This window comes from Danio rerio, chromosome 2 (genome assembly GCF_049306965.1).
Source record: "Danio rerio strain Tuebingen ecotype United States chromosome 2, GRCz12tu, whole genome shotgun sequence".
NCBI classification, from domain to species: domain Eukaryota; kingdom Metazoa; phylum Chordata; class Actinopteri; order Cypriniformes; family Danionidae; genus Danio; species Danio rerio.
Window position 1 is genome coordinate 8,072,835 of NC_133177.1, and position 23,383 is coordinate 8,096,217.

At 37.8% G+C, this 23,383-nt stretch overlaps 1 protein-coding gene across 1 annotated transcript; it reads right to left on the bottom strand.

Moving 5' to 3' along the window:
• Nucleotides 1–11,757: 11,757 nt before the first annotated feature.
• Nucleotides 11,758–19,637, bottom strand: b3gnt5b (UDP-GlcNAc:betaGal beta-1,3-N-acetylglucosaminyltransferase 5b). Its single transcript, NM_001100045.1, has 2 exons — nt 19,424–19,637; nt 11,758–13,353 (listed from the first exon to the last, which is right to left on the bottom strand). Exon 2 carries the CDS (start codon nt 13,231–13,233, stop codon nt 12,028–12,030), a length of 1,206 nt encoding a protein of 401 aa, NP_001093515.1. The 5' UTR covers nt 13,234–13,353; nt 19,424–19,637; the 3' UTR covers nt 11,758–12,027.
• Nucleotides 19,638–23,383: the final 3,746 nt, after the last annotated feature.

Genomic DNA, 23,383 nt, shown 5'->3' on the forward strand with positions numbered 1-23,383 from the left:
ATGAAACAGCCCCTCAAAAGTCACGTCTCGCTTTCAGTTTCGGGCTTTGGTGCGTTTTGCACTCACACACAAGCGTACCGTGCCAAAGCCCAAGTGATCAGCGCTCAGGCCCACCTTTTCCAACCGGGCCAGGGCCGGCCAAGTGAACCATGCTTGAGCCCGATTCAGCGCACTCACCTTCTCAAACGAGCTGGGAAACGGGCCTGGGCACAGTACGGATGGCATAGTGTGAGTAGGCCCTAAATTGCAAGTCCAGGGAAAGAGGTTGGCCCCTGGGTAGCATGCTGGGGTCAGGGATCCCTTACGTGGAGAGCAAGGCGGCCCCTGGGGCCCAGATGGTCTTCACACTGCTTATTGTCTTATTCCTCATTGTCATAACTTAAATAAGGACGAGCGGGACTCTGACCAATGTGAGGAGTTTACTCAAACGTGATTTGTTTTAGCTCTTTTAAACAAACAACGTAACAATTTTAATCCCTGTTTTGGAACAAATGAATCGATTCACAGGTGTGAAAGCACCCTAAGGTTATATGTACTTGCAAAGTTTCTTATAGTCAGTTAAATGTCTTTTTAGCAAAAGTATTGAAAATATTAAGCAGACAGTCTACTAATACTCAAATGGATAATCAAAATAAAGTGTTACCTATCGATTGTGTGGATTTTTCACAGTGTGGTTAGGTTAACTCAGGTTGAGTTCAGTCTGATACGATAACATTTTGAGTTCACGTCACTTCTTTCTATTAAGTTCAGTGAACTGAAGTCAAAGCAGCTCAATTAATTTAATAATTTGCACTGCTTGATTATACAGTGTACAAAAGTAAAAAACTAGAACACTTTCACACTCTCAGACTAATGATCATGCAAAATGTTTAGCGGAAATCCTTTTAAAAAGTGTGAAAGTTGCCAGTGGCTTTGTGATAATGAATTTAAACTCTTGTGACAGTGTGGTTTAGCACATTCTTCTGCTGGTCACAAAGATTTCTGCAAAAATATAAAGCACTATATGTTTTATTTAAGATGGTACCAAGATTATCTGAAATTGACCTGACTCTAAAAGTCCATCACCACCCCAGCGCTGTTAGAAGAGGCTGCTCATTTACTGCCCAAATGTGTGCGTGAATATTCAGGTTTATCTTTCTTTAGAAGCTCTTTTGCATCTTCAAGTTCACCTCTCCTCTTTGAGCACATTTGAAATGCAAATCCATCCCTTTTCTGTGTGTGGCTTCAGAGGACATGTTGCAGAGTCCTGAGCCTTAATGTATCCAGTAAACAGTGTATAACCTTCCCATTTAAAAAGCCCAAAAACCTGTACACTACAACTTTAATGTCTTATATACAGTAACTTATTAAAGTTGTAGTGTGCAGTTGTTTGGGCTGATTTTTAGGCTCAGCATGAATAAGTACACCCCTCGCAGAACTCTTTTTAAATTTGTATTTTCTATTCACCTTATTCTCCGCCGACGAGCGGGCGCTGCCATTTGAATCTTTTTGGCTTGAGACTTACGGTCTCATTCACTTCCATTCATTTTTTGACGTTAAAAACGGCTCATTTTGTTGCTTGATGTTGCAATTTGATATTTTCTTATTATATTATTCTACTTGGTCTGTATAGTCATGCAAACATTTGTTTGTAGAGCAAGTAGTTTGACTATTTTCTGTCGTTTATTATTCCTACCCTGCTGAAAAATCCAGCTTAAACCAGCCTAGGCTGGTTGGCTGGTTTTAGCTGGTCGACCAGGCTGGTTTTAGAGGGGTTTTGGCCATTTCCAGGCTGGTTTCCAGCCATTTCCAGCCTGGTTTTAGCTGGTCTGGCTGGAAAATGACCAGCTAAATCCAGCTAAAACCATCTTGACCAGCCTGATTTAAGCTGGACATAGCTGGTTTTGGCTGGGCTCTCATCCTGGCTAGGCTGTTCAAGCTGGTTTTAGCTGGTCATCTCCCAGCCTAACCAGCTAAGACCAGGCTGGAAATGGCTGGAGACCAGCCTGGAAATGGCCAAAACCCCTCTAAAACCAGCCTGGTCGACCAGCTAAAACCAGCCAACCAGCCTAGGCTGGTTTAAGCTGGTTTTTTTGGTAGGGTAGTCATTTCTCCCATAGGTGACTGAATCGGAAGTTCTAAGACAATCGCGAAAACAGGCGCACTTCCGCATTTTAGAATAAGGTCAATAGGATGCTTTACAATATTATATGTGTAAATACATTAGATTAGTCAGTACCAAAGCCAAAACTGGAACCATAACGATAAAACTAAGGGTCACAGTCCAAAAGTGAAAACACCCAAATGAATATGTTGGGGGAAAAATACGAAATAAAAATGTAATAAACAGGTAAAATCACAACATATTAGAAACCACAAATATTTTGATGTCTTTGACAATTCAAACATGAGCCGGAAACAGACAATCATCTCCACAACCCACCAGGTGGAAATGTGGGAAAGCCAGCTCCTCTTCCTTTATTTACATTTGAAGCATCCCTGTTCACTCACCCTCTCTGCATACTGTACTCACACAGAATGGTCATTTCAAAGTCTGAATGTTCTAGAATCTAGATCAATCAAAGTGACTTTATCTATCATGTTTGATATCATTTGAAATGTCTTAGTGCAACTCTTCAGATTTAACGCGTCACTAGATGCAAATGCCTTTCTGTTAATCAACACACCCCTTTTATTGTGGAGATTCTTGGTTTTACTACTTAAGGGAAAGTTTCTAAATGTTCGGTGCTATTCTAACCAGATCAGCCCGTAGTGTGGAGCTTCATGCTCCATACTATGTATATTTTGAATTCAGGTATGCATCTGTTGATCTTTGATTCATCTTTGAGAATTTAACCATTTATTAATTGACTGAATGAATTGGCATAATACCCGACTAATAAAATTGCTATGTTTTGAATTATTCAAAGAGTTTGTGTTATTATATCTAGTAGATTATGCCTAGTAGCGTGCCTTATTAATCGCCAAGTGGTTAAGACTGAAATGCTTGTGTTTAAGAGGTTGTATACTCGGCCAGTACAAGACTCAGGATGTTATAGGAATCCGAATGAATGAGAATAGTATACAAGAACGAATCAAAGAGAATATTCAATCATAATCTAAAGTAATATTAAAAGAAACAAATAATCTTATCAATATTTTATAATTGGAGTCAGATACATATATACGAGGATACATATAATAATATTCTAAACCACCTCATACTAAAATTGGAGTCAGATTTAAGTTAAGTTAAATTTAAAGTAAATCAACATTGTGCACTGGAAAGACCGAACATGAACCTTTATCCACCAGTAAACACCGTTGTTGGACTAACTGGCTGGACCTTACATTAGTATTATTTTTCTATTCCTATTACACACACACGGAAAAAAATGAAATAAAAAAATAAAAAATTTTTTAAAAGAGCTGAAACAACAAACTTCTTGAGATTTCATTAGGATAGCTTAATTGTTTTATGTTCAATCTACTTAAATTTGTTAAAACTAGTAAGTTAACCTAATTTCTTCATGTTGTCCCAATACAAAATCAATTGTGTGGAATCCAGCAGTTTTTACAGTGTATGTTTAGTGACCAAACTCTTATTTTAATGGATTTTTCTTTAAAAATGTGTATTGGCTGTAGTCACTACACTGTAAAACCCAACAGTCAACTTTATCACATGAAATGAGTGTACACTAGTTAAGTCAAAATTGACTGAAAGTTAATTCTCATTTGAAAAGTTTTGAACTCAGTGTCGAAGGTGATGAGTTATTAAATACTCCATTCAACTTAAATGGAGTAAGTTTACAGTACTCATATAGATTAATTTTTTTTTAACTCAAATGGTTTGCAGCAATTGGTTTCCTCAATCAATTTGAGTTGCCATATTGAGTTTTACAGTACTCAGTTGGTTTGAGTTCTCTTCATTTTTAAGTTTTTACTGTGCTCAAATTTCTTTGTTTAATCACATGGGTTAAGTTCACAGTACACATTAGGATTAGTTTTTGAACTTAAATGGTTTGTTGCAATCGGTTTCCTCAAATGGTTTGAGTTACCTTAACTTATTGGGTTTTATAGTGTATATATTACTTATATACCCGCTCTCCCTGACATATCAGATTTTTTTCAAAATTTTAATTCAACATTATAATTCATAAAATAACTCGCAAAAACTACCTGCCAGTTGTATCAAAAATGGTAAAAAAACAACAACAACTAAAAACCTAAAAAAATAAAATAAATAAATAAATAAATAAATCAGCCATATGTTTTGACACAAAATTATTTTGCTTACGCCACACTGTAAAACTGCTGGGTTCCACACCATTAATCTGTGTTGTTGTAAAGTAGTTTAAACAAGCAACAAATGTCACTTTTTGAGTGCATTACAACATATTATTTAGCTTCTTTAAAGTTGTTATATATATATATATATATATATATATATATATATATATATATATATATATATCAAATTGCATTTTAATAAAAAATTTCAGTTCCATCAAATGTTTCAAAAGTAATGCAGTGCAATATGCAAATGCAACACTTGTGGAAGTGAAAAATTACGAGTAGGACACAAATAAAGCGTTACTTTCGTCCCCACAAGAACACTTGCCATTTACACCCTATTTACTTTTAAACTGAAAAAACACAGGACATGGCACACTTAAAGATGTGTTATAGCACTGAATAACCTGTAGATAGATCATTGGTGTGACACATAAAAAGAGAAACTCAGCTTGTAATTTTTCTTCAGCACTTGAAAAGTGACATCCAGACTTAACCATGGGACACAAAGTTGAAATCACATGATATTTGGCAACCCTATCAAGGGTTGCATGTCGAACGTGCTGTTACACTGTAAAAACATTAAGAATTGAGCAGTTTTCTGTGATTTTTTATATTTATTTATGCTTTGGAATTGCCTTATGGAACCTTGATCTTTCTTCCAACAACTTTTAACCTTGAAAAGAATTAGAAAGTGACTTTAATGAACATTTTTATTAGTTTAAAGTGAGATATTGTCTGGGGTGGGGCTGTATATTACGTTACAAAAACCTTCTAATAAACTGCCAGTACATTTTCTGTTATTTTGCATAATATATTCAGTACTTTCATGCCTGCTCTCCTTGACCCCAACATGTCACATTTTATTAAAAGTTTTCATTCAACATTATAACTCAAAGAAACTAAAAATTATTAAAATAATCAGCCAATGGGATAAGCAAAATAATCTTGTTTTGAATTTTGACATAGTTCTGCACAATCAATTTGTGTTGCGACAACATGAAGGAATTAAGTTACCTTATTAGTTTTAACAATTTAAACATTGAACATAAAATAATTAGGATGTCCCCCCCAAAAAAATTTAACAGTGGTGTGGTTTCAGCTCATTTTAAATAAGTAGTTTCAACAAATACCAAATGTCACTTTTTTACGGAACCACGGAAGGGACGTAGTGGAGGAGAAAAAAATTGGCTGGGTGAAAAAAAAATGGGTGAAAGAAAAAAATGGGTGGGAGGAAAATATATATTTCTAAGTTTTTGCGTTCTTTTGCAAAGTTTTGGGTTCCCTCGCAAAGATGTTTGGTGTTCTCTCGCAAAACTGTTTCTCCACAAACACTTCCTGTTCACTTCACTCACATAAACCCTCCTGTTTTTGCCGAAATTCTCCCGTATTTTACCATTCTATCCCACTTTCTTTACATTAATACTGTGCGTCGATCTTCGCCTTTCATATGCAACCTCTGAACATGTATAAGCGCTGACTGACAGACGCGCTCCTTACAATAAACTGATCTTAGATGATCACCTTCTGTACACGCCATTTACAGAGGAGCACAAAGGAACAGTGTATGTTTAAACAGACAAATACACTGAATAATATGCAAACATGTCCGTCCTGCATGTTTTATTTTAAACAGCTTATTTTCTCTTAAATGAGCACAAACAGTTTCTAAAGTAATGGAATGCTTTCATTATAGATCTGTGCATTCTTACAGTGACAGCGAAGAAACTCGACACAGAGGAACACAAACACCTTACTGCCAACTAGCATATCGGAAGTGTTACAGCAAAGCAACAGAAACAACGTGCAGAAAGCCTGGTTTATACTTCTGCGTCAAGTAATTGGCGTGACCCACGGCGCATGCAACGCTTATAGCTGTGCATTTATACTTATGCGGCTGTTTCTGTTGCTCTGCAATAACACTTCCGAAACACTAGTTGGCAGTAAGGTGTTTGTGTTCCTCTGTTTCGAGTTTCTTTGATGGTGTTTTGTTTATCTGAACGCTTCCTTGTTGTACAAGTGGCTCAAACTCGCTCATTTTGAGGTAGGAACTGGCGGACGTGCAACAACTTTAACCATGATGTAAACACAAAACAAAACTTTCCATCCGGAGCTCCTTCATGGGACTCCACACTTGTAAACAATCGATCCATCGGGCTCGCACGGCTCTCAGTCAGCGCTACCAAGCCGACCAATCACAGAGCTTGCACTACGCGTCGTTGCGATGTGCCGACGGCCACGGCGAGGGCTCTGCGTGTGCTTGACGCAGAAGTATAAATCCGCCTGAAGTATGAATGCACATGCGCGTTGCATGCGCCGTGGGTCACGCCGATCACTTGACGTAGAAGTATGAACCAGGCTTTACTCTTTTTTTAGAAAAGTAATATTATTATGTAACTCAACTTACTTGTAATGTGTTCACCCAAACACTGGCAGTTGTAGCAAAACCAGCCCAAACTTTATCACATTGCCCGATGCTTATTCTCTGTCCTAAACAAGTCCAATTGGGCTGGAACCCACCAAATCTGGCAACGCTGTCAGCAAAGCAAATGCAGTCCACTAGACTGGACAGAACAAACTGATCTCAGAAATAATAATGAAAAGCATGCGACCGAATATTACTGTATTACAACCGACTGCCTGCTCCTCACCCAATTCAAATGAACTGCCAGGATTGTTTAGAGGTCTACTTAACATTGCCTGACTAAAAAAGAAAAAAATTAATTGCTTTATTGTATTTCAGTCATTAATATGCTACTAAACTATTTTTTCATTCATTTATTCATTTTACTTTGGCTTAGTCCCTTATTCATCAGGTGTTGCCACAGCAGAATGAACCGCCAACTATTCCAATATACGTTTTACGCCACAGGTGTCAAACTCAGTTCCAAGAGGGCCGCAGCTCTGCACAGTTTAGTTCCAACCCTAATTAAACACACCTGATCAAACTAATTGAGTCCTTCAGGCTTGTTTGAAACCTACAGGTAAGTGTGTTGGAGCAGGGTTGGAACTAAACTGTGCAGGGCTTCGGCCCTCCAGGAATTGAGTTTGACACCTCTGTTTTACGCAGCGGATGCCCTTTGAGCCGCAACCCATCACTGGGGAAAAACCCAGTTTAGTTCACACAATTCACCTATAGCGCATGTCTTTGGACTGTGGGGAAACCGGAGCACCCGGAGGAAACCCACGCCAACATGGGGAGAACATGCAAACTCCACACAGAAATGCCAATTGGCCCAACCAGGACTCAAACCAGCAACCTTCTTACTGTCAGGTGATGGTGCTAGCCACCATGCCACCTGAACTATTTTTTAAAACCCTAAATGACCTCAGTCATATGGCTTTCAATGACGTCTTGCTCAATCATTATTTTGTTTTGCCATGCAGTGTAGATTAATAATTAGCAGGAGAACGTTTCATGAGAAGAAACACTTGTGCCAACAGAAACTGGCGTCAACATAAAATGTGGCATCAGACAATAATGTTTTTTAGGGCACTTTTGAGGACGTTACTCTCTAAATCAATAGAAATGCAGTATGAAATGAGTGCTATTTCTAAGCACTATAAATCCCATTAAGTAGGTCTTCGTTTGTGTAAATGATCCATTTTGGATGCACTTAATGGAAGGGTTATAAAACCTCTGGAGTGTCTGAAATAACTTGATAATCTACTGTGCCACAATCCCCCTGTGATGGACTGGCCTTATAATCAGTTCAGGATGGTTCTTCTTGCCTTCAGTTGAGACTCTACAAGCCTATAAACGATGTGGTGAATGGAGCAATTGCTTGTTTGTTTGTTTTTATTTGACAATTTTAACAAAAATATACAAGTCTAATTAATAGATAATTTAAGTGAAGTTTATTTATAAACTAATTTGGAGAGAATCACGTGCTTATGATTGCTTGCGGCTGGTCCCACATTATTCAATTTATGGTTTACCAATCAGACGATTCTTAAGCCACTATAAATACCCTTAAGTTCCATATAGCAGCCCTCTTCATTTTGAAGAATCCCTCCTTCCACCCCTACTCCTTCTCCTTTCCTAGATGGGTGGCACGGTGGCCTAGTGGTTAGCACTGTTGCTTCACAGCAAGAACGTCACTTGTTTTAGTCCTTACAAGCCAGCCGACATTTCTGTGCAGAGTTTACATGTTCTCCCAGTGCTCATGTGGGTTTCCCCCAGTTTCCTCCCACCATCCAAGTTCGATCCAAATTGGCACAACAGACATACTCCTAGTAAGTAGTTATCTCTTAAAAGCAATCATTATCTGTTCATTAGCTACTACAGCAGAGGAGTTCTCGAGATGCACCTGAACTAAGACTCCCCTCTCGCCATGCAATCAGGAGGGAGCCCCAGGCTCGAGGATCTTATGAGCTCAGGGCTCTCTCCCAGGACAGCATGCCAAACAAGATTTATAATCAATCATCAGATAAGTGTGAACTCTTGAATAACTATCGAAGATGAAATACACAAAAATTATTTCCATTGTGGTCCTCGATATTCTTAAAGAAATAAATGAGCAAATCATAAAAGGAGTGCAAACATCATCATCTCAGCAACTCACCACAACAAGATCCTCAACTTCAACCATAGACTGATTTCACACGGCCGCCAATTTAAAAGGGAATTCAAGGCTGCAGTGGTGAAGAAACCTGGAAGTATCACCTGGAGTCACACAGGAACATTGTGTACCTGGCTGTAAATCTTATCAAAGAAGAGAAAGTGACACAAATTTATAATTATATAAATACTCTACTTCTCTTTATTGACTGATTTAGATGTGTTGAACAGTAATTAAACAAGTACATTACAAGTAACTGGAGTATGGTGGTGCAGTGGGTAGGATAATGGCCTCGGCCCTCAGCTTGGTCATTTAGCATTTCTGTGTGGAGTTTGCATGCTCTCTCCGTGTTCGTTTGGGTTTTCTCCGTGTGCTCCGGCTTCCCCCACAAGTCCAAAAACATGTGGTATAGCTGAATTGGGTAGGCTAAATTGTCTGTAGTGTATGTGTGTGAATGGGAGTGTATGGGTGTTTCCCAGTGATGGGTTACAGCTGGAAGGGCCTCTGCTGCCTAAAACATATGCTGGATAAGTTGGTGGTTCATTCCACTGTGGCGACCCCAGATTAGTAAAGGGACTAAGCCAAAAAGAAAATGAATTAATGAATTACAAGTAACTAATTAATTTGTGGAAAACTGTGGAAAAGTAATCTAATTACAGTAACTAATTACCCCCTACACTGGTTGTAAGCTATTACTATACTGACAAAAGTGTTGGTACCCTTTCATTTAAAAGAGATAAGTTCACACTGGTCGCTGAAATAACTTGAAGCTGGAAAAAGTAATGATTAAACAAAAATGACAGAAAATAAACTAGTGAAAATCTTATATTGATTTTGAATAATGGTTTAATGCCTCTAATGTCCCTAAAGGATGTATGTGAAGTTTCAGCTCAAAATATCCCATAAACAATGTTTAATAACTCTTTGAAACTGCCACTTACAGGCTTTGATCCAAATTGTGCCGTTTTGGTGACTGTCGCTTTAAATTCAAATGAGATTGACCTCTTTTTAAAAGAGGGCGGGGCTACAAATGCCTGTGCGTCAGCATAGTGGCAGTTACAAAACCGAGACTACCACTCATAGGCAGGACTTTTCCCTTCTGATGACACGTACAAAGGGAGAATGTCAATCAAAGTGTTTCTGCAGACTTTTTTTATGAAGTGTGACTGTAAAAAATAAAATTAATACACTTTTTAGCATTAGAACCTGCTTATATTCACACATTGTTGCCACACAACTGTAGGTAATAAAGCTAATACAAAATTGCGTATTTAGGGGCTTTTTTTTGTCTTCAAAATAAACTGTGAAAGACAATGGCTGCGTCCAAAACCGCCTACTACTCAGTAGGTACTGCATTTGAATTTAAACGTACTACTCGGCCGTTAGAAAAGTACGTTCTATACAGTATGAATGTGAAAAGTATGAATGGAATTCGGACGTACTACATCCACCATTTTGTTATGGTCACGTGACCTACCTGCGTCAGTTGCGTTGCCTCACTTCCATTCATGAATTCTCTCACGGGGCATTATGGGATAGCGCAGCGTGCATGGGATGCGCACTTCAGAATCTCGCCGAAAGTAGTAAGTCATCCGGGAACTTCTCGCCTACTGATTTTCGAATTCTATGAAATCGGACATACTACTCAGTTCACATACTGGTTTTAGCGTAGTATATATTATGGAAGTATGCGGATTCGGACGCAGCCAATGAGGTATGCTATTATTCTTCTCTCATTAATTTTTAAAAAATGTTTAGGACACACCAATAGTAGATTCATTTGTTACATTTGATTTGTTTGTTACAGTACTATTTCAGTGAATTTCTCATTCAATTTTTAAAAACAGTAATATGATGGAAATACCTAAAATTCTGTTTTAGACATGCCATGTCCATGGTTTCCGCTACATTTATTCTTCCATGGCGGGGCGCCACGCCAAAATTGATTCCGCCACGGCTACATTACAGCTTTTCATTCAAAACATTCAGTCCTGTTATATGTTTAATAGCCGGTGATAATCGCACCAAAACATATTAGAAGACAAGTGAATTATAACAGCGCAAACGTTTCTAAAACCGTAGTAGAGCTGTGCGTTATTTGTTTAACCCTTTAAGGTTACGTGCTGACTGACTGACTGACTGACTGACTAACAGGTGCGTGATGCGTGAGGCCAGCAAACACGACGTATAGCCATTTCACTTTACTTCAGGACGCAGTAATACCACTCTGTAGGTCTATTGAAGACGTTCATAAATATTCCTAGCAAATCTAATAAATAAAATTTAATAAACACACTAAATCACACTTCAGCAGCGTTTACTTGAGAGCGCACAAGAAGATCTGCGCTTGAGCAGCGTATATTTGACAGGGCATGCAAGAAGTTTTGTGCACGAAAAGAGGAAATCGGCGCGCAGGCAAAGAGATCAGCATGCTGTAGGCCACAAGTGTCAAACTCAGTTCCAAAAGGGCCGCAGCTCTGCACAGTTTAGTTACAACCCTAATTAAACACACCTGATCAAACTAATTGAGTCCTTCAGACTTGTTTGAAACCTACCGGTAAGTGTGTTGGAGCAGGGTTGGAACTAAACTGTGCAGGGCTTCGGCCCTCCAGGAATTCAGTTTGACACCCCTGCTGTAGGCTATTACATAATTGCGATCTCGACTAGTAATTCTGCGCTCACGACATTTGTCATTGAAATAACACCACAGGTAGTTGGTAGATTTGTGTAAAAAAGGCCTGCCGCCACAGCTGAAAAAAAATCCTAGAGGAAACACTGATGTCGGTTTTGAAAGTAGCATCTTGAGCTAAAAAACAAAATGGTGGAAAGTGACAGCTCTGTCAAACCTAACATCCATACAAAATACGACAAATTAATTCATTAGACTGGAAGTCAAGCTAACAAAAGTACCTACAAAAAGCAATTACTGCCCAAGATAACTGATTTATTGATTTTTCAGAATCCATAAGGGCTACTGATGCACTGAAGATCTGAACAATTTCCTTTAACTTAATGCGATAAACATGTTGCACAATGTAACATTCTGTAAATTACACTTCTCTCCCTTTTTGGAACACAACTCTTGACTTTTTCTACCCAATCAGTCTAACGTACTGCTATGCAATACAATACAACTTTCCTCTAGTAATCAGATTTTATAAGTGCACTTACAGCAATGGTGTTCTGTTGAATTTTAATAAGTGTCTTCTTCAAAAAAAGCTGCCTTACATGGATAAGAATTAGAAAAAAAGGGAACACACAAGAGTCTCACTTTAACAGCCGTGCAGTAGAGCCTTCGAAACAGTCCTGAAGATATCAGAACATCTTCAGCGTTTCTCGCATGCCTCCACATTTCATGAATGTCACTAACATGTCCATGCGAAGTCATCATCTGGCTGTAGATGCAATGGTGATGAGGAGCTTTTCCCTCTCCGGAGAAGAACGCGTGATCCGTGGGAGAAACGTCCATCATTTTAGCGCAGATCCCGAGGAAGACGTCATCGATGTGAAAGGACGCGTTTATGGTGAGCGAAGCTTGATAGATTCTGGACACCACATCTCTGGAGAGGACATACCCAGATCCAGGGGTGTAGTCTGGGTAGGACAACCATGGGTACAAGTCTCGGGACACATAGTACTTGCTCTCTTTGTCTCGATTCGGAGGTGAACCGCGGTGCACCCTTCCAATCCAAAGGTCTCTGGTGTTACTTTGGCCAAACCCTTGCAAGTAAAGAATTAGGTTGGGAGTGTGGACAAAGACATCATCGTCTGCAGACATGAGGAACTGCGCATGATGGCAGTATGTTTCTTTCCAACCAAGTTGCAGCAGAAGCTTTAGAGTAAGATTGTGAAAGGTGTCCATGAAGTCCTGCTGGATGAGATCATGATACTTTTGGTCCTCAAACATAAGATCCTCCTTAAGTTTTCCCCTCTCTTCTGGTATAGGATGGAGGCCAAGAGCAAACAAGACCTTTACATTAACACCCAGAGTATTTTCAATGAACGTCTCGTTTCCCCAAGTAGAGCGAATTGCCTGTCTTCTCTCAAAGTTCTCTGATGAGCTTTTCACAAAGAGAAGGAGCAAAATGTCTTTGTTGTCGCACGTTGTTTGATGGTTTATGAGGTACCTGTGGTTGTACTTGATGGCATCCTCAGGGTTGACTATAAAGCTTGAGTTAATGAATTTGAAGCTATTGATAAGGTATCGGTACGAGAAAGACATTACATGAGTTACAACACAGTTGTCAATCTTTTCCCAGTATGTCATGAGCAGTAAGGTACTAAAGCAGGTTATCATTAGCCGTAGGTGATATTTCTTAAATCTAGGCATTTTGAGAACTGCCATGACTTCTCTGAACATTGGCTCCAGGTCCAGAAGCAATTCCAGGCTATGTTTCATCCACAACCATGGTGGCCTTCAAAACTTGGTGCAGTACTCTGTGTGTTCAGCAGCCATTGATGGTAAAATCTTCAACATGACAATAGACAATTGTGGCGCTCCTGGAGTGATCGTGCAAGTCTGTAAGAGAAACAGACATGACAGCTTAAGTGGACTTGTCCATGTCACGAGAAAGCAAGGTAAGATGAGATTATCACTGTGTCCAAAACTACAAAGTAGAATTTAAAAAAAAAAATTGCATGTAAACTGAGAGGCATTCCTAAATTTGTAGTATTCGAAAAACAGTAAACGAAAATAGTTTCACAATATAGTACACATTTATCGTTATTGTGCTAATAGTTTATGCAATTTACATAGTACAGGCATGCGTGTTAAATTACATTGATTTTATGCATTGGTTATTTATCAAAATTTGGCCAATCAGATGGGGTCTTACTATCTTTATTCCCACCTCCCCGATAGTTGATGTTCTGCTATTGGCTGGAGCAGCCAAAAGGTGTTTGAAATCACATACTATATAGTATGCTAAAAACAGCATGCAAGCTGAGTAGTATGTCTGAATTCAGTATGCGAGAAGTACCCCGATGACTTGCTACTTCTGGCGAGATTCTAAAGTGAGTATCCGATGCATGCTATGATATCCCATGAAGCACCGCGAGTGAAGCTACACAATGGACGCGAGTAGGTCATGTGCTCATGACGAAATTGTGGATGTAGTACATCCGAGTTCTATTCATACTACTGACATTCATACTGTATAGAACATACTTTTCTAATGGCTGAGTAGTACGTTGCAAATGCAGTACCTACTGAGTAGTAGACGATTTCGGACCCAGCCTAATGCTGCGTTTACACCAGAAACGGAAAGTGCGAATAAATCGCGCTATTTGCTATTCGTTTGACGCCGTGTCTGAGTGCACTAGTTCCTTTACGTGGTGCACCCAGCTCTGTGAGTGCTTTAACTCCTCCAGAAACTATACCTGGATGATGAAGGCTTTCAGCGGTGCCTTAGACTGAGCCAAGTCCAGTGTGATAAACTGCTGTCTCATGTCGGCAAGAGGATTTCCACAGGGACAACAAACAACAGGCACTATGTCATAATCACGCCCCTACAAAAGCAATCTCATGATTGGTTAACGTAGCGCAAATGTCCGCTGAAGTTCAGATTTGCCAACTTGAACGATTCGCACCAATGCGTCAAATGCGCAAAAGGCTCAACTTGCGTGAATTACATCATTCGTGCCACCTCATTCGTGCTGCAGGACGTCTATTCCTGTCTTTGCATTGACCTAACATGTAAATCACTCATCTTCGACGCTTCATCTGCATCTGGTGTGAAAGCAGCATAGCACTTATGGTGGGAGTCAAGACAAAAGAAGGAAACGACAACAACCAGAGTCAGAATATTTGCTGACTGATTTTTACTCATTGAAAATGAGATGGTACATCTCAAGGCGTTTATCCCAATGAATGAATATCAAAAACTCATTTCGTATTCTTTTAAAAACGAAATGTTTGTGCCTAGACAGTTTTTTGTGTTTTGGATGACCAACTGGGTCTGCTGAAATTTTGAAGTCCATCCAATGGACACTTTACTAACCCATAGGATAGTATGGGAAAACTATCCCATAGGACAGGGGTCACCAATCCTGGTCCTGGAGGGCTGGTGTCCCTGCAGGGTTTAGCTCCAACCTTGCCTCAACACACCTGCCTGGATGTTTCAAGTATACCAAGTAAGACCTTGATTAGCTTGTTCAGGTGTGTTTAATTGGGGTTGGAGCTAAAATCTGTAGGACACCGGCCCTCCAGGAACAAGTTTGGTGACCACTGCCATAGAATATGGTCGGTTAGTATATTCCTAAGTATCTACTACACGAGTAGCCTTTTTATACATAGGATGGGTGATTAATCAATTTGACCAAGATGCCTAACCTCCCAGTGTGGTAAGCTGAATTGCTACACTAAATATATAAACTGTTTTACTGTGTTACTTATTACTAGCAAACTGTTAAGCTGCAGTCCCACATTAATTTGTGCATGCGAAAGTCTGTCGTATAGCTCTTCGTAAGTAGGTGAGACAACGATCAAGAGAACATATTATGCAATGTTGAGTCTGGATTATCATTTTGCAAGTGTTTTTGAGGACTGTGCCCGTGTGAGGCTTTTAAAAGCATTTAGGCCTAAGAAAATGTGCCGTTTGTAAATTTTTGGTACCCGTTAGTAAATTTGATAGAATTGTTTATAAAATGAAGTCTATGCCGCATTATTTTACATTTGATTGTTCAATCACTGTATACCTGAATACATTTCGACTCAATGAAACGTACATTAGCACATTTTTCAGGTTTTAAAGTTTATTATACAAATATTGTGCTCAATAATATAAATATACTTATATATTTATTATAGAATTATTATAATTATATATTTATATATTTTTATTATATAATTATATTTTATTGTGCTCAAGTGCTATACAAATAAACTTGAATTATATTTTATGCACTCTCCTACAGAGTCGTCTTAACCAATCAAAAATTACTGGTCCTTTACAAATATTTATTCAACTCATCTAGTGAAATTGTAATTTTGTTGCAATATATAATCGCAAAAAAAAATTACAATGTGTAATTTTTCTAGTATCGTGTAACCCTATTTCATAGGTAAAAGTTCACAAAGCTTAAACTTTAGAACGCAGTGACGTGAAACTTCTCACACGAGCTTGTGTTTCCAGCCCACTGCATTTGCATGCATATGAATGGAAGTCTATATGGCTGAAAACTGCAGTTTTACCATGGCTTTATGATTCTGTTATATAAGCCTTAACATTGTTTATTGCATTATCTGAATATAATATTAATCATTATGTAAGGATAAAGGAATTCCATGTAATTAGTTGAAAGAAAACATTTATACATTTAACTAATATGACTAGTCACTTCAATAGAAAGTACTATTGCTCAGCTTCAGGTTGTTCCAATCCATTATGAAAATAAAGATGTTTTAGACCCCACTGACTTACTGTATGAATAACAGCATTCTTAAACATGCCGTAGCATGAAATTCTGGATAAACCTACGCATAGCTGAAAAATAAGAGTTCAGTACATGGAAATTGTATAACATGAGCCTCAATCCCCATAGTTTCCTTGTTCTCCCGTAAATCCTGAAAGAGTAAAACCCCACCAAAAACAGGCTGATCCACATGGGATTATTAATATGCACCTCTCAGGCAGCACTTGATTGGCAACAACGCTTCATAGTAAGATAACAACAACATTTTCCCCCTATTTCTAAGTTTATTCAAGCTTACAAGCTTTCAACACACCGGGCACTGTCCCTCAACTTCAGTGGTCACTGGATGTGTTTTATTCAAAGTGGATGGTTTAGCAAGCATTGTTGGTTATTTCTATGCATCTCGTTTCGAAACATCCTGTTTTGCATGAATCTACAGGGGGGTGGGGGGTCCTACAACAAAAATGGGTGTTCAATAGTTTTAGACTATTTACATGAATGTTTTTGATCCACTTTAAATGTTGGTACTGTAGATTTCCCATTTATCAGGTTCCATCTTTTGCTGATGAATTACATCATGATATACAGTAGTCAACATTTGAAGGGAGTCAAAAAAGTGGATCAAAATTATAGTAAGACAAGGATGAAAGAACAACTTTAATGAACGGTTTTGATCTACTTTATATGTTGACTACTGCATATCTAAACATATCACACACAGAGAGAAAGACATTTTGATTTATAACAAATAGAACAAGCCATAAACCAAGACAACCTGACATGTAGCAATCCATGTGCATTTTCCCAATCTTTGCCATCCGGCACACCACATTCTTGTGTAAACAGAGTTTGTTAACAGTGGCTTTCAAGATTTTGTCAGGGTTAACATAAAAATATAAAGCGCTGAAACACAAACCAACATATGTGTAATACAAAAACAAAAAGAACGACTTTTCTATGCCATCCTCAAAGAGAAAAAACTGCATATTCTTACATCTAAATTACTGCAATGCAAATTGTATGCAATGTAAATGCAAATGTGAAGTGAAACATGCCTGAGGGTCTCTGCTTTCTTTCTGGAAACCCAATAAAATCACTGGCATCTGTCTATGGAGAGGCTCTACATGGTGTACAGCTTTCAGAGCGCTGAGCTTTCACCACTATTTAAACCAATCAAATTATGATATGATGATTAATTATGATATCAAGGTGTAACTGCCATTATGAATAGTTGTTTAGTAGTTCGTATAGTAACATTCATTCAGCGTATTCAGGCGATTTTCAAACCTGTGCCTCAGTAGTTTCTTTTAACGTTTCTTATTCTGAATAGGAATGAAAATTTCATTTTGATATTTCAGATTTCTGGATTAATTATTACTGTACTTCTCGGTAACTCTCAACACATTGGTTTAGATACACAACTAGGCCTGTCACAATAATCAATATATCAACTTATCGTGCGATACATTGACATGACCTCAATAATTATGGGTGATGCAATGTATATCACCTATACATAAAACCAAATCTAGCAATGTTTTAGCTGATTGTGCACCATCTCTATTTATTTACAGTGAATTACTATCGTATATTTTCATGTGGGCGCCTGACAACTAAAAATAGATCTGCTAGCAGATATCGCTGCCTCGGTTATTTTTTTTTTTACGTTGCACTTTTGTGTTAACATTTCTTATTATTAAATAGGATTTTCGTTTTCACATTCTGGTTCCAATGCCTCATTATTAAATTGGTAAAATCATTATAATTAAATGAAAAATCCTCAAGAATAAAATATTATGTGCTCTTTGGAAGAGTGTACTTGCATTGTAATGCTATTGTCATTCTGGCATTATGTAATGATAAGTGGCATAAAAGGGTCTTAAAATGACAATAATATAGTTTATCGCAATATATTTTGGTTCAATATATCGTAAAACAAAGAATAGATATCGTGATAGGCCTATACACAACTTTAAAATAGTATAAGTATTTTCTAAATTGTCAAATCAAAATGTCTTTTTTTCTCCATGTAATAAAGTCATGCAAATTTGGAACGACATAATAGTGAAATTTAAATTTTTGGTGAGCTAGCCTATTAAATAACACATTGAAAATTGAAAAGACCCCTTCGTTAACCTATGAACCATTTAAAATTTTTACTTTTTATGCTAAAAAAAGAAACTACTAAGACAGGTTTCAAAATCACCTGAATACGGTGAATGAATGTTACTGTGCGAACTACTAAACAACTATTCATGATGGCGGTTAGACTATGATGTCATAATTAAATCGTCATTATATCATATTGTAATTGTTTAAATGGTGGTGGAAGCTCATCACTCCAAAAGCTGTATCCTTCGTGTAGAGCCGGTCTTTAGACAGATGCCAGTTATTTTATTGGGTTTCCATTAAGAAAACAGAGACCCTCAGGTTTCTTGTGGATTAAATATTACTGTACTTCTCTGTAACTCTCAACACATTGGTTTAAATACACAACTTTAAAAAGTGGTGACCTATTTCTAATTTGTCAAATCAAAATGTCTTTTTTTCTTCATGTAATAAAGTCATGCAAGTTTGGAACGACATAATAGTGGAGTAGCTATTATAAAGTAGCCTATTAAATAACACAATGAAATTTAAAAAAGACGCCATAATTAACCTATGAACCATTTACAATTTTTTACTTTTTATGCTAAAAAAGCCCAAGAGATCACTTTCAGTGATCACCAATATTCAACTGCCTCATTAGGTACTTAAAAAAAAGAAAATGTAAAGAATGAGTAGTTTAGTGTAATTCAGCTGTCTAGATAGACCGCCAAACAGACAGCCAGCAAGTATCTGGTGGACACTTATTCATTTAAAATGTATCATATTTGCATAAATAACCACATGTCCAACCAAGTAGCAACTGCAAACAAATGATGTTGGACCATCTCTCAGAACTAACACTGCTTATCTGAACTTTTTAAACAAATTATGCTAGTAAGCTAGTCCAAATGACGGAACAAATGAGCTTAACCTTACTTTTAATGAAGTACTTTTAACGAAAAAACGTATTGAATGTCACAACGAAAATGTAAAAAGGACATAAACATAATACATACAACTTATTATTGTTTAAATAGTTTTAACAACAACTGTATTTTTAAATGACAACTTGAAAAGGAAGGACTTACCATCTGGATTCGCCTCAGCTTTCAGCTAAAGCACCAAACATAACCGCGTCTCTTCCATTGGCTGACTTTTGACTTTATTCACGATACTATAGACTCCGGCATCTGTGAGCAACTTCTCCTGGTTAATAACGAACCTTGCCCCGAGGAAGTTGTTGTGAAGTGAACTAACCACGAGGAGTGTGTTTGAGGAACGAAGGACACTCCCGTATTTGTTTAAATTATTGTTAAAGGAGACGCGCGCGAGGAAATGTCTATTTGCCCAAAGGCATTAATGACGTGTCTGTTTAATATGCTGACTGAGACTTTTAATCACAATAAACGACGCTAATGTTTATAAAGATGTACCCTAAATTCTAGGCTTACACAAAACTTATGAAGTTGTCTTACAGATAACGTATGGGAAAGAAAAAAAGTTTGGCAAACACTTGCCAACACCCTAAACAAACAGCATTACGGTGCCACTATAGATTACAAGAAGCCATTAACACGACGACCTCCTTCAGCTAACAAAAAAAGTAAGAAAAAAAGAAAAGAAAACGGACCCTTTGGTCATCATTTCACATTTCATTTTATTTCAGATATCTTTTAAGCCGTCAAGGTGGTGCACTGGGTTGCACAAAAGCCTCACACTAATCTTTGGAATAACTTATTTTTTAATAAATTATTTTTTATTTATCGTCCTTATTTAAACGTGATTTAAATTTGTCTATAAAATATATATTTCTGTATTTCTCAAGTAATGATCATGCTCTCGATCTTATTTTTTTTTTGTTACACTGTAAATTTTTTATACCCAAAAATAAGTTCCTAAAAACAATACCTATATTTAATACTTTGTTGAAATTTCGTACAATATTGAATCTCTTAAACTTATTAATAATAATAAGAAGAAGAATAAGCTTCTTAAAGCTTATAATCATTTCTCTAAATAATTCTATATTTTTTTTTTTTGTTATTGTATTTTTCTTTAATGCAGTGATGTTATTATTTTGTATTCAATAATAAAAAAAAATAAAAATAAAAAGCCTCACACTGGCGCACCCAGAATTTTTTTTTTTGGTTGGCCACTGGCCAGAAGAGGCCCAACCAAATCTTGGGGTGGCACACAAAAGATAATGAATTCAGTGTAATGTTAATTTTTTGTTTTTGGCATTATATGGTTTTAATGGATTATTCTTAACATATTGCCATTTATTCCTTGAAATAATTCAGCAAGTGCATGTGAAACCAAATAAAAATCAATATTTAGTTTAAAAACAAGGTCAGTTGTTTTTCCACATACATTTATTGTACAGAATACAGTACATGCTATGTCTGAACTTAATAAAGATTAATGAATTTATAAAACGAATGAACAAACTGAACAAAATGCATTTCTATACACACAATCACTAATAATACAGCATGTATCCATATTCATTTTATAACCCACAATATTATTAATACAGTTCTTTATTGATGTGTCTGTTTGCAAACTACATCAACAAAATAACTGATTTCTGGCCCTTGTCAGTCAACAAACAAAACAATGGAGGTGCTAAATAAGCTGTGTACAATCTCGTGAACCCAAAGTTGTGCAAAGTTGTGCACAAACAAAACTAATCAACTTGTTATAAGAACTTTACCCTTAATTTTATTTTTAAATGTGCAGTAGCCTAATCAGCAAAAGTGAACGTTCTGTAGAAAAGCGAAATGACCTAATTCTGACCCTGCTGAAAAATCCAGCTTAAACCAGCCTAGGATGGTTGGCTGGTTTTAGCTGGTCAACCAGCCTGGTTTTAGAGGTGTTTTAGCCACTTCCAGGCTGGTTTCCAGCCATTTCCAGCCTGGTCTTAGCTGGTCAGGCTGGAAAGTGGCCAGCTAAAACCATCTTAAACCAGCTTGACCATCCTGGTTTAAGCTGGACATAGCTGGGCTCCCTGCCTGGCAAGGCTGGTCAAGCTGGCTTTAGCTGGTCATCTCCCAACCTGTCCAGCTAAGACCAGGCTGGAAATGGCTGGAAACCACCCTGGAAGAGGCCAAAACCCCCTCTAAAACCAGGTTGGTCGACCAGCTAAAACCAGCCTAGGCTGGTTTAAGCTGGATTTTTCAGCAGAGGAGCCTTGCTAAGTAACGTTAACACGTTTAGTATTTAACTAGAAAGGTTAACAGACAGCATAGAATATTTAAGTGAAGATATGCATGTATGACAAACATATCCGTTGTTGTTTTCTAAATAATTGCCATTGCTGTCAGTTGAAGGTGTGTATGTGCTGTCAACAACGATCTGGGAGAGGAGGAGGTATCAGCTACTTCAGTGGCGCCAATAAATCCACAATAATTTAGTGGCTGCAGTTTATTTATTTAGATTAAAATAATGTGAATGTCCGCAAGTACATTTAAATAAATAAGATCAACAGCAAAGTCATATTTGGGGTGGCCACCCTAACTTTAACCCCTGGCCACCCCCTGTAGGTGCCCCTGTGGTATGAGCCCTGGTTGGGTCAGTTGGCATTTCAGTGTGAAGTTTGCATGTTCTTCGCGTGGGTTTCCCCCATATGTGTATGGATGTTTCCCAGTGATGGGTTGCAGTTGGAAGGGCATCCGCTGCGTAAAACATATGCTGGATAAGTTGGCGGTTCATACTACTGTGGCGACCCCAGATTAATAAAGGGACTAATCCGAAAAGAAAATGAATTAATGAACCTTTTGTCTACCGCTCACAATGTTGTTCTGACAAACTTTTTGTAACATCAATAATTGATGTTATTCTGGATAGGAGTGTATTAATTATTGATACTGAAACTAACAGTCATTTATTGTGCTCATGAAAAGGATTGTGCTCATGATACTAAAAGCGTCAAGCCCAAAGAAGACATTTCGTTTGAAACTTACACCATTTAAGATACATAACAGATCACCGTTGGTTATAATACATTCATTCATTTTCTTTTCAGCATAGTCCCTTTATTCATCAGGGGTCGCCACAGGGGAATGAACTGCCAACTTATCCAGCATGTTTTGCGCAGCGGATGCCCTTCCAGCTGCAACCCATCAATGGGAAACATCCATACACACTCATTCACCCACTATGTACAATTTAGCTTACCTAATTCACTACATGGAGAGAATATGCAAACTCTACACAGAAATGCCGACTTATCCAGCCAAGGCTCGATCTATTTTCCTACTGTGTGGCGACAGCACTACCCACTGCACCATCGGTTATAATTATGAGAATTATTGGTGATTTAAGATCAACTTTGAGGTACATGAACTTATTATTGAGCAATGGTGGTTTGCTTATTCAAAAACATCACTTAGATTTAGCATTTCAATAATTTCCCTGCGCCACGTTACGTTAATTGCATAAAGTCAATATAGAGTTCTGTCTGTATTTAGGCCCGTTCACACAAAGCACAATAACTATAAATATAACAATAAATATTTTTGTGTCCACAACACTTTTAATTCATTTTCTTTTCGGCTTAGTGCCCTTATTATTTTGGGGTCGCCACAGCGGAATGAACCGCCAACTTATCCAGCATATGTTTTACACAGCGCATGCCCTTCCAGCCGCAACATCTAAACACACTCAAGCTGCAGAAACACTAGAGTTTGTGCTTGCGAAATTCTGTTGTGCGTTGCTGCGAAAGGGGGCGGGATTAAACAAGATGATTAGGCATTTTAAAAAGCAAGCGATTGGTCCATATTTTAAATTTCTGTCCAGAAAGGTCATGTTTTGATTATCGTTTGGTCTCACGCAGTCACATGATGCGATTTCGCAGGTCAGAGTTCACCAAGCTTGAACTTTACAACAAAGCAAATTGCGAAACTTGTCGCACGAGCTTGCATTTCCGGTCTGACGCAATTGCATGCATATGAATGGAAGTCTATGGGGAGAAAAGTGCAGTGTGCCCGCTGCTTCATTCACACATACACTATACGGCCAATTTAGTTTATTCAATTCACATGAACCAC

Excerpts from the sequence above, each read along its gene's own strand:
- b3gnt5b (NM_001100045.1), bottom strand. The coding sequence starts at position 13,233 with ATGAAACATAGCCTGGAATTGCTTCTGGACCTGGAGCCAATGTTCAGA.